The sequence below is a fragment of the Argopecten irradians genome, chromosome 7, assembly GCF_041381155.1.
Source record: "Argopecten irradians isolate NY chromosome 7, Ai_NY, whole genome shotgun sequence".
In the NCBI taxonomy this organism is placed as follows: Eukaryota; Metazoa; Mollusca; class Bivalvia; order Pectinida; family Pectinidae; genus Argopecten; species Argopecten irradians.
In genome coordinates this window covers 4,348,421-4,363,669 of record NC_091140.1, presented here as the reverse complement: position 1 = coordinate 4,363,669, position 15,249 = coordinate 4,348,421, and the positions used below count along the sequence as shown (strand labels likewise).

The 15,249-nt window shown below is 31.4% G+C and overlaps 1 protein-coding gene across 1 annotated transcript in view; it reads right to left on the bottom strand.

Moving 5' to 3' along the window:
• LOC138327328 (E3 ubiquitin-protein ligase rnf213-alpha-like) overlaps window positions 1–15,249 on the bottom strand; it is a 70,204-nt gene that overhangs the window by 11,913 nt on the left and 43,042 nt on the right. Inside the window, exons 41-50 of the mRNA XM_069273341.1 lie at window positions 14,647–14,815; window positions 14,233–14,342; window positions 13,286–13,492; window positions 12,521–12,643; window positions 11,958–12,078; window positions 6,609–6,850; window positions 5,353–5,435; window positions 3,646–4,367; window positions 3,208–3,318; window positions 2,899–3,000 (exon numbers count right to left, since the gene is read on the bottom strand). Of these exons, the coding sequence (XP_069129442.1) occupies window positions 2,899–3,000; window positions 3,208–3,318; window positions 3,646–4,367; window positions 5,353–5,435; window positions 6,609–6,850; window positions 11,958–12,078; window positions 12,521–12,643; window positions 13,286–13,492; window positions 14,233–14,342; window positions 14,647–14,815 (1,990 nt within the window). The remainder of the gene's footprint in view (window positions 1–2,898; window positions 3,001–3,207; window positions 3,319–3,645; window positions 4,368–5,352; window positions 5,436–6,608; window positions 6,851–11,957; window positions 12,079–12,520; window positions 12,644–13,285; window positions 13,493–14,232; window positions 14,343–14,646; window positions 14,816–15,249) is intronic.

The following is a 15,249-nucleotide window of genomic DNA, read 5'->3' as shown; positions in this document are numbered from 1 at the left end:
ATATTAACACAAACATTATGGCTAATTGTGGAGTAGGATATGTTGAAGAATGTGAATCTAAATGTAACAATCAATTTTGGAAAGATGTTTTTAATTCTTGGAATTGTTTTATTAAGAAACAAGCACAGTTAAATGGTCATGATATATCGGGCATTTTGAAAACACCCATTTGGTACAATAAGGATATAATAATAAATAGGAAAATGGTATTTTATAAAAACTGGTACAATGTTATTTTTCTTAATGACCTTTTGAAATGTCCATACTCGTTAAGTTTTTACAGTTTTCATGAATTTACAGAAAAATTTAATGTTAATACTAACTTTGCAACTTACCAGGGAATTATAAATTCGTGTAGAGAGTACTTATATATTTCACAAACAGTTTGATAATTTCAATCTGTCTTATCCATTTATACCAAATAATTTAGAAATTTTTATTAAGCATAAAAAGGGATCAAAAGAATTCTACTACATACTCTGTCAAAATAACACAAGGTCTTCTGGTAAAGGAAAATGGAACAATTTATTTGAAATTAATGAGGAAACTTGGAAGCAAATATACTTGACCCCGTTCCGAGCTACTTCAAGCTCAAAACTTCAATGGCTACAATACAGAATAAATCAACATATCCTCACGACAAACTCATACGTATTTAGAATTGGCTTATCTGAAAATCCACATTGTAAGACAGAAATAGAAACAATAACACACATATTTTGGGAATGCAGAGAAGTGCAATTATTTTTTGAAAATTTTGAATTTTTGCTAGATTTATTATTTATTCCTTTTTCTTTCAATAAAAAGACAACAATAGAAACATTTATTACAAAACTGACAACCTAATTTTACTCATTTTGAAACAATACATTTATAGATCTAGATGTCTACAACAAAACCTATCAATAACATCATTAAAATCTATTATAAAGGAAAACTATGATATTCAGAAATACATAAGTATTGGCAAAGGAAATAAATGTGAAGAAGAATTCAATCAAGATTGGAAAAAATGGATTAAGCTTATAGAAATCACACCCAATCTCTGACAGCACGACTTTAAATACAATGAAATAATAATCTGATAATTTTAAAATATTAACCAATAATTCTGCGGAACTGCATACCTCCAGCGAATATATCCCATACTACTCTCTCTCTCTCTCTCTCTTCCCCTATTGTACATATATGTATATTTGTATAATTTGTAAGTGTGTGTGAATGTTTCGGCATGTGTGTATAGGATAAAAAAAGAATTGACCAAATTGAGTATGTATAAGTTTGTATATCCTGTAAGTGTGTGAGTGTGTGTGTAAGGGAAGGGGGTGATAGTATGTGTGTTTGTGTGTGTAAGATAAAAAAAGAGAGAATACGATTGAGTAGAATGCATGAAAAGGATGGTGTTGATAAGGAATAAGCTAAGAATAAGGATAACTGATAACTGTAATAATACAGATAATAATTTACTGATATGATAATTCATATTGAAATGTGTTTGTTTACTAAGTAAGGATGAGGAAATTTATTACTGTTGTATCAGAATATGTCTGGAAAAAATAAAAAAAGTTACAAAAAAAAAAGAATAGCGGTAGTAGGATGCTTTATAAAAAGTAAATTGCATATAAACTTTCAAAGTAACAAATATGACAGTAGTGCGACAAGGTTTTTGAACGATTGCATGGCAAGCATTCTCCCGACTGGATACTTGTAAAATATGATAATGTAAATGATAAAAACACAGCGGATTAAACTCTTCGATTGTTAACTATATATATTTTTTTATTTTTTTTTTTTTATTTTTAACTGTCAGAGAAAAGTTCATAACTTCGACTGTATCGTAAAGATGATTTTCTTTGTTTAATGCCTTTATCTTCATTTTATGTGGATGTCTTCTGTAGTGACTATATTAGTGTAAACAAAGACGATAACTACAGAAGACAAACCAATAATAATACAATCTGTTACCTGTAAGTGATCGAGATCGGCTTATCTCAGTCGAGGGCTAAGATTTTGTAACATAATTGGAATGTTAACAAAAATCTTAGCCCCGAGACTAAGATAACCCGATCTCGATCACTTGCAGGTAATATATTTTTTCTCACGCCTCTAAGATATAATAAAACCATCTATAAACGCGTTCAGTGTAAAATTATCCCGTCTTGGGCCTCCTGGGTCAAACCCAATTGATCTTTTCATCTGCGCTTCGAATTATTCATTCTGCGTAAAACTATAGTTCGGTTATATCAAAGAAAAACGATGACCAATCGGTACATACTGTTTTAATAATTAAAAGCAATCCAAACAATACATCATAAATGACTGAATGTACATATTTCTAATAATATTGATTGTATGAAGCAAATGAGGTCACATGCGCGGACAGTTCCATGAATGGCGTAAAATTCCGTCAAAAATCTCGTAAAGGTATCAGACAGATCGGACGAGATAGAAAAATCTAGCACTGGGTATCATGTGCAAGAAAACCTTTTCTAGGTCTAGGCTGGACCTACCACCTCTGTATAACTCTCACCTAGTGTCTATCCATTTACACGTGGCATTACATTGACCACTTCTCAGAAACCCATTCGGCTGAAAAAAGACTGCGATACAGTTTTATTTTTTATTTCCATTATTGTATTAGTTACTACACTACAATTATATATATAGTTTACAAATGATGAACAACTGATAATAAGCCATCTTATTCTTGCCAAAACATTGCCAATGGACGTTGATATAATGAGGGAATACACTTTTGATGGAAAATTGAAATAATAACTTCTTTTATCTTTAACTTATTATCATAAATAGCATTTAGAAAATGAAGAAGAAATATTACGTAACACATTTACTTTTCAAATACAAAAGATTTACTTTTTTCAAGTGATTTTGAACTACCTTTTCCTCTACAGCGTTCAACAGCGTCTCTTGTTTCATAAACCAGGTCATAACTTGAATCGTTCGCTGAACATCTCTCAGGCTTACAAAGCTACATTCGTTCTAAAAATGCAATTAAATAATACATTTTAACGTTTGACATCAGACTTAAATAATGAATTCCTTCAATATTGTACAAAATATACAAAAACAAAAAATCTGCAGTATATAATTTCAATCGTTCACTGAGCTATGTCAATGATTCTGAGTGAATGTCATACTTTGGATCAAATACTATTACTGTGGTATATTGTAAAGGGCTACTTGAACCTTTTGTCCACGCATGTAAGACTGAGATGCCAGTAAAATGGTGGCAACGTCGTTGTGTTGCATGTTAGGTGCAGCGTGGGTGTCGGTGGTCGTGACTATCGGGGTATTGGCCTGAAATGAAAACGGTTGAAATCAATTAATGCTAATTTGAGTCTATTTGTTTCAGTTTGGATAACCCCCATCTCTTCTTTTTGAACGCCTAACCACATTTGAATAAATGTGTCAATGTGTAAAATATATGGAGTTTGCATATATTCAACATATGAATAGGGCCAGGGAGCGGATGGGGGCTGATTTCGACGAAAATATGTAAACTTTGTCTTTCTTCTTAACAATTACTAATTGTTAGAATCTTACAGTACATGAACAAATAGTTTAGGGGCTTTAAGCATTTTGATTTAAAGCATTTTCAATTGACAAGCTTGTGCTCCGTATTACCATTTTAAGACGACCAGGGACATTTCTCGTCAATTGCCTGGGAGAAGGGGACCCAAATGTTCCCTTGTCCACCTTCTGGAATGAGTGCCTGTTTGAAATTCCAGGATATTTACGATCGGCGTCTGTAACACTTGTCAATTGTCGATCCCCACGAAGAATGTAATCCTGCTTTTTCCGATCCGTGTACTGAGTCGCAGAAGTTCTCAGTCTACTGTCAACATTTGTCGGTTGCCGAGAATATCTGGAACCAAAGTCTACAGCATTTGTTCGTTGTATTTTAGAGATTTGGGAAGATGTTTCCATTCCAAGAATATGTTCATCTTTTTGCAAGGCTTTTATCCGTTGCCTAATAGAAGAGAATTCAAATGTCTCGCTGTCTTCTGCCTTTGATGAGGACTCGTCTGAAGCTATTGGATTACGAAGACCAGCATCTGAAACACTTCTCGGAAGTCGATTCATAGGAGTAGAGGAGAAAGTGTGCCTTTGCCTGTCTTCTTCCTTTACTGTGTACTGTTTTGATATTTGGGGATTTTTAATTCTAACATCTTCGACATTTGTCGGTTGTGGGTGAGAGATTTGCAATGAACTTTCCTTTGCAACCATCTGTTCAATATACTGTTTCTCCATTTCTGGATCAAGCTGACCAAAGTCCCAAACCAGTGGCAGCATACTCTGAGGTAGGGGCTGTACCCGATACACGAGGTGACGCATTGGGATAAGACCTGTAAATAAATGGATAATCTTCTAATGTTATTTCATTGAATTAATTGCTACTCAGCATACCAATCGGAAATCGTATCATGCAGTCACGCACACACAAATCCTTTACCACCTGTCGTACCCAAATATAGAAATCTTGCATTGTGACGTCATGTAAACTGACGTCACAATCACTTCACAGGTTGATATAAGATTCCAATTGGTCCAGGTCGTACCCAAATATAGCGTAAAGGGAGTTTCCGTGACGTCAAATATCTATTGTGGATACGGTGATTTATCAACCCTTGAAAGTGATATAACCTTCGGCCTTCGGCCTCGGTTAAAATCACTTCCTCGCATTGATAAATCATCGTATCCACCTGAAAACAGGTCGATATTTGTATATTTTACACCAATATCCCCCTTTCTTAACTCGATATCAGATCCATTCAAAGGTTAACAGCAACAATTCCTGACATTCATTTAATGATGGTGATTTTAATAACACACTATTTTGATTATAATTTTGGTGAAATGAGTTCAGATGTGAAAATTATGACTTCAACGTACAAAGGCGAAGACCATATGGGAAAATAAGGCCTTATTGCACTCTTCAATGTAATTGCCCTTATTTCATTTGAATATCATTTTGTCATTTTTGTGAGTTTAAAAATAGATAAATCCAGCATTACTTAATTCATTGAAAGTTAACAAGATAGAGCAAAACAAAACATATCGACTTTGAAAGATAAAACATAGAAAAATATCTCAACTCAGTATTTTATTCCTTCTTTCATCACATTTACATTTGGGACAAAACCTAGTTCCTTTTGATGTATTTTGCCATCGGAGATTGAATAAATCAAATAGCTATATATTTGAATGTCTCTGTCATTAACAAACGACGCTTAATTGGTCATTGCTTTGGATTAATACAGGTACATACATTTCATTGCAAATAATAAGCTAGTGAGACAAATGTATGATTTGAATAAAGGAATGCATCACCTAGTTTGTCGGTAGTCTCCTCTTGTTTTACGTGATATCCTAGTCCCGTCTTTTCCAGCCTTTTTATCATTTCAGTTGAATGTCTGCATGAAAGTTAAAACACTTCTATAGTGTTACATATATACAATTCATGTCATTTTGCAAGAATTGAAAAAAGAAAAGAATTACCTAAAATATGGCGTTGACCTTGGTTACTCAAGATGGTGGAGTTATCTGCCCATGTATGCAGATACACTGTAATTATATCATGACCCACATTAGCCTTGGTTACTCAAGATTGTTGGAGTTATCTGCCGATATATGCAGATACGCTATAGTGGTATAATGACCCACATTAGCCTTGGTTACTCAAGATGGTGGAGTTATCTGCCGATATATGCAGATACGCTGTAGTGATATAATGACCCACATTAGCCTTGGTTACTCAAGATGGTGGAGTTATCTGCCGATATATGCAGATACGCTGTAGTGGTATAATGACCCACATTAGCCTTGGTTACTCAAGATGGTGGAGTTATCTGCCGATATATGCAGATACGCTGTAGTGATATCATGACCCACATTAGCCTTGGTTACTCAAGATGGTGGAGTTATCTGCCGATATATGCAGATACGCTGTAGTGGTATAATGACCCACATTAGCCTTGGTTACTCAAGATGGTGGAGTTATCTGCCGATATATGCAGATACGCTGTAGTGGTATAATGACCCACATTAGCCTTGGTTACTCAAGATGGTGGAGTTATCTGCCGATATATGCAGATACGCTGTAGTGATATACTGACCCACATTAGCCTTAGTTACTCAAGATGGTGGAGTTCTCTGCCGATATATGCAGATACGCTGTAGTGATATCTTCATTACAGTAACAAACTGGTGGTTATCAAAAATTACATTAATAACAAATTATGTAATTATGAATAACTCTACGATATACCCCCACTTACCGAACGCCTTTTGAGATGTATAAAGGTACTTGAACAATACAGTATTCATTGTGGAACTATATTATGCAGTCATATAGATGGCAAAATGTCATCTATTTCCATCAAATACTTATCAAATCATTGTAACCAACCTCCAGCCCGACCTAGGTGCATTAACTCTACTGGAAGCTACATATATTAGGGTCCTTTTACGACTAGATAAAAGAGTTAATTAATTGTTTCTTACATTTATTAAAGCTTTTACATCAATAAACATGACATATCTATTGAAAACATCAATATCTGAACCCTGTGAAACGATCTACTCACTTCCTGTAGGGATTGCAAGCTGCGATAAATTTGAGATTCGGTGTTAACTCAAGCTTCTTCCCATTCATCGTGTTGTCACAGATAATCTCTTTAATGAAGTTGATTGCCTCTGTTGTGTTCGCTTCATCAAAGAAGACGACGGTGAAGAAATACGGACCATAAATCTCGACATTTTCTCTGGCTGTCATATCAGAACTTCGGACTGTTTCCATGATATCTTTTTTCGTAGTTCCACCATGCACCTTAGTGTAAATAATTACCTAGCGTTAAACATGCTTGTAAACAACAAGTAAGAAAATAGTTTATGAATATACATACTGTAAAAATGTACGTTTTTTGCACATGAAATCCACAATATACATATTCTAAAATAAACTTATTTATATAACATGTAATATAGACATCCTATACTAATTTACATAAGATGTGATATAGACATCATATACTAATTTATATAACATGTAATATGGACATCCTATACTAATTTACATAGCATGTAATATGGACATCATATACTAATATACATAACATGTAATATGGACATTCTATACTAATTTACATAACATGTCATATAGACATCCTATACTAATTAATATAACATGTAATATGGACATCCTATATTAATTTATATAACATGTAATATGGGCGTCCTATACTAATTTATATAACATGTAATATGGACATCATTTATTAATTTATATAAAATGTAATATGGAAATCATATACTAATTTTTATAACATGTAATATGGACATGATATAGTAATTTACATAACTTGTAAAATGGACATCATATACTAATTTATATAACATGTAATATGGACATCATATATTAATTTACATAACATGTAATATGGACATCATATATTAATTAATATAACATGTGATATGGAAATCATATAGTTATTTACATAACATGTTATTTGGATATCATATACTTAAATACATAACATGTAATATGGACATCTTATACTTATTTTTATAACATGTAATATTAAAATACTATACTAATTTACATAACAAGTAATATGGACATCATATACTTATTTTTATAACATGTAATATTAAAATACTATACTAATTTACATAACAAGTAATATAGACATCATATACTTATTTACATAACATGAAATATGGACATCCTATACTAATTTATATAACAAGTTATATGGACATCATATACTTATTTACATAACATAATATATGGACATCCTATACTAATTTACATAACATGTAATATGGACATCATATACTAATTTTTATAACATGTAATATGGACATCCTATACTAATTCACATAACATGTAATATGGACATCTTATACTTATTTTTATAACATGTAATATAGACATCCTATACTAATTTACATAACAAGTAATATAGACATCATATACTTATTTACATAACATGAAATATGGACATCCTATACTAATTTACATAACAAGTTATATGGACATCATATACTTATTTACATAACATGTAATATGGACATCCTATACTAATTTACATAACATGTAATATGGACATCATATACTAATTTTTATAACATGTAATATGGACATCCTATACTAATTCACATAACATGTAATATGGACATCATATACTAATTTTTATAACATGTAATTTGGACATCATATATTAATTATACAACATGTTATATGGACATCATATACTTATTTACATTGAATGTTATATGGACATCATATACTAATTATACAACATGTTATTTGTACATCATATACTTATTTACATTGAATGTAATATGGACATCATATACTTATTTACATTGAATGTAATATGGACATCATATACTTATTTACATAACATGTAATATGAAAAACTATACTCATTCATATAACATGTAATATGGAAAAACTATACTTATTTATATAACATGTAATATAGACATCTTATACTAATTTACGTAGTATGCAATATGGACATCCTATACTTATTTATATATTATGCAATATGGACATCCTATACTTATTTATATATTATGTTATATGAACATCCTATACTTGTTTATATATTATGTAATATGGACATCCTATACTTATTTATATATTATGTAATATGGACATCCTATACTTATTTATATATTATGTAATATGGACATCCTATACTTATTTATATATTATGTAATATGGACATCCTATACTAATTTGTATAATATGTAATATTTGTCATCCTATACTAATTTACATAACATGTAATATAGACATCATATACTTATTTACATTACATGTAATATTGACATCATATACTTATTTACATAACATGTAATATGGACATCCTTTACTAATTTATATAATAAGTGAAATGGACATCCTATACTAACTATATAACATGTAAGATACTGTATTAATTTGTATTTTATGTAATATAACATCCTATACAATTTTATATAACATGTAATATGGACACCATATACTTTTTTTTTTTTTTTTTTTTTCACTCAGAGCAGCAGAGAATCAACTAACCACCAGCTAACAGCAATTTTTTTTTTTTTTTAAACTGAATAATTTTATCTATTCTACTTCAACACATACACCTACACAATATACAATATACATTTTTAACTAATGCATACAGTACACACTTATATACTGTATATACATACATACATAATTCATACATACATACATACATACATACATACATACATACATACATACATACATACATACATACATACATACATACATACATACATACATACATACATACATACATACATACATACATGCCGCACACACACACACACACACACACACACTAACACACACACACACACACACACACACACACACACACACACACACACACACACACACACACACACACATATACATATATATATACATACATTCATACATACATACATACATACATACATGCATACATGCATACATACATACATAGTCCGTACATACACCCTCACATACACTCACCCTCACATACATACATACATACATACATACATACATACATACATACATACATACATACATACATACATACATACATACATACATACATACATACAAATGCATATTACATATTGAGATAATTTGCATAGCTGATACCGTGTTTTATTCTCATTTTCTCATCACGGTGATTACTTTTCTTTTGATTTTTAATACTCTATATCACATATCAATGACAATGTTGTATTACATATTTTTCTAAAATTACCCTGCCTGAAGCATGCCTGTTATATATAGTTACAGACCAAACATCTGACATAATATTATCTAATATGATATAATATTTAATTTGAGGTGTTTACGAGTTACGTCAAACTGAAATGTGTTAATTTATTTCACAATTTCCTTTAGCATGCATGCCTGCTAAAAACAAGAGTCCACTGCACATAGTGCATATAGCAGGCTACACATGACATAATTATACAAAGTATATTACAAAATTTTCCTTAAGATGCAGGCCTGTTAACAAAAGTCCACTGCACATAGTGCATGTAGCAGGCTACACTTGTGACATAATTATTCAAATATCCATTACTAGGGTATACTATCACAAATTTGGGAAACAATATCAATAGTTACTACTGTTTTCTGTTTAGAATTGCAAAAAAACCAGAACTCATTTTTAAGTTGCTTCCTCAATTGTATTTTTGTAATTTCTGTGTTTGGAAGTCTGTTATTGTGTTTAATGTCATTTCTGCATTTCCATATTGTCCACTTCATGATACAAATAAAAGTGTTTATTAATAAAGCAAGTCTACTTTTACCAGGATAACCAAGAATAACAATTTCTTCTTTATCTAGTGTTCCTGAAATATATTCAGGTACAACGTTTTTCATTATGGTATCCATATAATCCAAAATAAGTTTCGTATAAGCACAACTGAAGAATAAATGTTGTATATATTCGTTTTCGACTTTGCAGAAATGACATTTTCCATCTGAGTTACCGAATTTCATTATCTTCTTTTCTGTATATATAAGTTGGTGGATACATTTCCATTGAAATTCTTTAATCTTAAGACATGTTATATATTAAAACAATTTAACCAGATATCTTTCCATTGAAATTGTATTTGATAAAGGTTCTCCCATTTCATTTCAACATCGGGTCTATTATTCCCGTTAAGTTTCATGCTTACTGATTTGAGTTTTAAATTTTTATATTCGATTATTTTATTATATCGATCAATGATATTCAATTCAGAATCCACAAAAATATTAGATTTTTCCTCATTTAAGATATCTTCCTCGCGTAATATTCGTTTATATTTCATTGGTATTGCAGACTTCAATCTTGATAACTCTGAAATGCAGTTTCTTTTATCTCTTAGTTTCCCATAAATATCTTGATCACTTTTGAACTGTTTCTGTGACACCATATACTTATTTACATCCATGTTATATGGACACCATATACCTATTTATATAACATGTAATATGGGCATCCTATAGTAATTTATATAGCATGTAATTTGGACATCCTATTCCAATTTATATCATATGTATTATGAACATCCTATACTTATCTATATAACATGAATTTGAACATCCTATATTAAATTGTATAATATGTAATATGGTCATCATATACTTATTGATATAACATGAAATATGGACATCATATATCAATTTATATAATAAGTGATATGGACATTCATATAACATGAAATATGGACATCTTTTACTAATTTACAAAACATATAATATGAACATCCTATATCAATTTACATAACATGTAATATGAATATCCTATACTAAATGATATATTATGTAATATGAACATCATATACTTATTTACATAACATGTAATATAGACATCCTATACTGATTAATATTACATGTAATATAGACATCCTATACTAATTTATATAACATGTAATGTAGACATCGTATACTAATTTATATAACATGTAATATAGACATCCTATACTCATCTATATAACATGTAATATGGACATCCTATACTAATTTATATAAATGTAATGTGGACATCCTATTCTAATTGATATAACATGTAATATGGAAATCATATATTAATTTATATAACATGTGATATGGACATCCTATACTAATTTATATAACATGATATATGGACATCCTATACTAATTGATATAACATGTAATATGGACATCATATACTAATTTATATATTATGTAATATGGACATCCTATATTAAAAATGCCAATATGAAATTATGGCCTGATCAAAAACCGCTTTATTTATAATTTTCCTACATGTCGTCATGCTATAAAATATAAGTAAATTTATGTAAGCTATAACCGCGACGATATGCACGAGGTTCAAAAGAGGTTTAAGCGCAACTTTTCCAATAAATGTTACTACTGAAAATGTCTACCTTACCTTCATAAGGATCATATTGCGGACGTTGTGGTCTGTAGGACACTGGAGTTGACACATAAACTTGACGAGACTTGTCTTTCCACATCCGGTCTCCCCCATGATAATGACGGGTATGTTGCACCTACAGTTGGTAAGGTAACCAGTGAAAAGACAGCGGAATCTAGGTTGATTTATGTGGTCACAAGTCTATCTATGTCGTGTGGCACGGTGTAGGTTAAGTGTTAAAGTTTAGTGAAACAAACTATCTTTGCAAACAAAACGTTGTATTTGTATTTTCCAAACTTCGGACTTCATTAAATCCATATTCGTGCGGATAATCTAATTATTATACAATTATGTATGTTATGTGCATAGATTCCTGCGAACCAACAGATTTTAATAATCATTCAACGCTTTTCGTGTCAGACATTTTGATCTAATTTATTTTTGTTATGCCGTTAGACCAACATTTATTATGAAATGTCTGTATTAATCACTGAACATCCCAGTTCAATTCTTCACTAACATGTGATCCCGCACATTCACAGTCCATGATCTTTATAAACTGATATTTTAAAACTTACTTGAAGCGCATATAGATAGCCAACATTTTCTTCATGTTGTCTGAAGTCAGTTCATAGTTGATATCTGGATCTCCAATTGTTTTTATCCCCATGACTGAACATATTTTTTCAATGCGTTGTAGCCTTTAATATAAATAGTAGTGGTATGATTTGATCATTCCTGTCACATGGGTGTTGTGATAAAGTAATTTCTTGACATTCGCTTGCCACTTTTACTAAATTATGTATCTACGCCAAAGTGAAATCTATGTGTGCACAAATGACACCCAAATCATCACCATTAATTATGACGTCACTAATGTTGACAGGTTAACGCCGTTTCCTGGTCTTACTTAAGCAATTTTAATACAAAGACCCCCGAAATAAGTGATCGTCTTATCGCATCATAAAGATTGTCTGCAAAGCTATGGCAAAATACCATTGATCCCATTAGAAGATAGTTTAATGCATAAAATTGGCTTAAAAAGCAATGACCTTTACAGTACAATTGGTGTAATTATTATAATTAATTATCTATTATGCAAGAAATATCCTACAAATTGTATCCAGATACGGTTTAATGAAATTCGTATTAATCTTTTAATTGTAGCCACTCTGTCAGAATCATTTTACTCATGCTAGTTTTCTCATTGCATGAATTGACTCACGTAGAAATGGCAATGAGTTCTTTTTATGTTATTGTCACCAATAAGATTACGGTGTTCATCAAAACTGGAATTGTTCAATGTACATGTAAGTACCACTCAATATCATCTCAGCACGTACCTAGAGAGAGATCCAATGTTTTCTGATAATGGTACTCCTTGTATAACTAAGGCCATGAACAATTCTACTGTCATGATGTTGCTCACCAGGATATTGTCGGACTGATCATCGACCAAATCATACCCACCGCCTTGTCCCTTCCGCAGATTGAATCCTAGGAAAGTGATGGTGGTTTCATCTTCGTTGAAAAACAGGTATGGATGTGGACTGAGTTAAGAAAAGAAATGTAATTTGTTTTGGTTATGCTCATCAATGAACTGGACATAATAAGATGAGTCTTCAAACAATATATATTTGTCTTCTAAACTATGTCTACAATCCAATTCTTATGTCAGAGTGAATCACATTCGGAAATCGCAGTTTCACTAAATATTTGTTCTATTGTATCAGTAGGTAACAATCAGAGGGCATGGCATTAATTAAAAAAATCATCTAAACAATATTACCACAAACTATCACCACTAACGCTAACATACGAAGACAAAAGCAATTCATAAAGTAAAGACCGGCTTTTGATATATTATGACCAGCATTTTGAGAATTACAATGCTTACAATGTATAGGTCTCCATTTCACAATAACGAATAATTACTCAAAATGAATTTTGGCAGTGGGCCAAAATTAATACATTAACATCTATTGTGGTGTACAATCACAACGAGAGACCTAATCAGTGGTCTACAGCTTCATTGTACTTTTCCCATTTTATATAACAGTTTGTTCCTCAAGTTCAACGTATATTGTAACAGATGTTGACCTTAAACTCAATCAACAAATGTATAATGGTTTTTTACTAAAAAATACTTATCTTTGTAAAGTTTTATGCATATATTTCATTGCCTTTAAATGATTAGCTTAGTTCATCAATATTTGTTGTAATCAATACAGAAAACAGGTCAGGAGTTTCGACCAGTGAAGGCACACATAAAACTATAACTGAATTTCACCTTGTCTCCCATTTTCTTTTCATCTGGAATCGCTGCAAATCTTTATTTGTGTTTTGCTCTCCTTGTTCACCGGACTCTTCGCTTATATCCAGAGATCGCGTGGCAAAATCCTTCACACAACAAATAGGTATGGATAGAAATAACATCAGTGATTGTGATACACAAACTGACTTTGTTTGTATTATAGCTCTATAGCATATCAAAATCTGTTAAATTTATTATTCTATGTAATCTCGTACAATTCAAAATCTTTGTAGGGACTATTTTTATATGAAATCATTGTGCCGTTATTCCGCCTATCAGACCCGGTGTTAAAATCAGCAACGTGTTTTTATGAGTTTATGTGTTGATAATATAATTTAAGCCCCAAACAAATCATTACAATCAATATTGAATTATTGAGTCATAACTTACCTGTGACATTTGGATTAAGAACCGCTTGACGAAATCTCCAAATCCTGGTAAATCGGGCTCCATATCGCTACTACAAAACACGGAGTTTTTGTATGCTGTCAACTGTACATACAGAAACGATACAAACTGCTTCAACTCTGCCCAGGAAGGATCGTCTATGCCACAATATCTGTAACAGCATTTATATCAGACAGAGATATTGATTCTTTAAACAGAGGTTACACAACGAGTGGTTGTTGGATATGGAAATTATTCCACACGAGTGAGATATTTTTTAAAAAATTACAAAAGTCATGAAAGTAAGCGAGTGGTTATTGTAACATTTAAAGAATAACTCACTCGTGTGGAATAAATTCTATTTCTAACAACCACGAGTCGTGTGACCTGTTTCTACCACAATTACATCCGCTTTTAGCAGATAGAAATACGACGACATCTTTCGGACGAAATATTTCTTATTTGAAGTCCTATTTAAAGTTACCATTGTAATCGAGTTCAAGTCCGTTTCAGACTCTACTAAAATCTACCAAATTCACCAGTAAAGTCCTTTTGCGTTAAAACGAGTTACCAAGATTATCTTACCCTACACCACGCATAAAACCG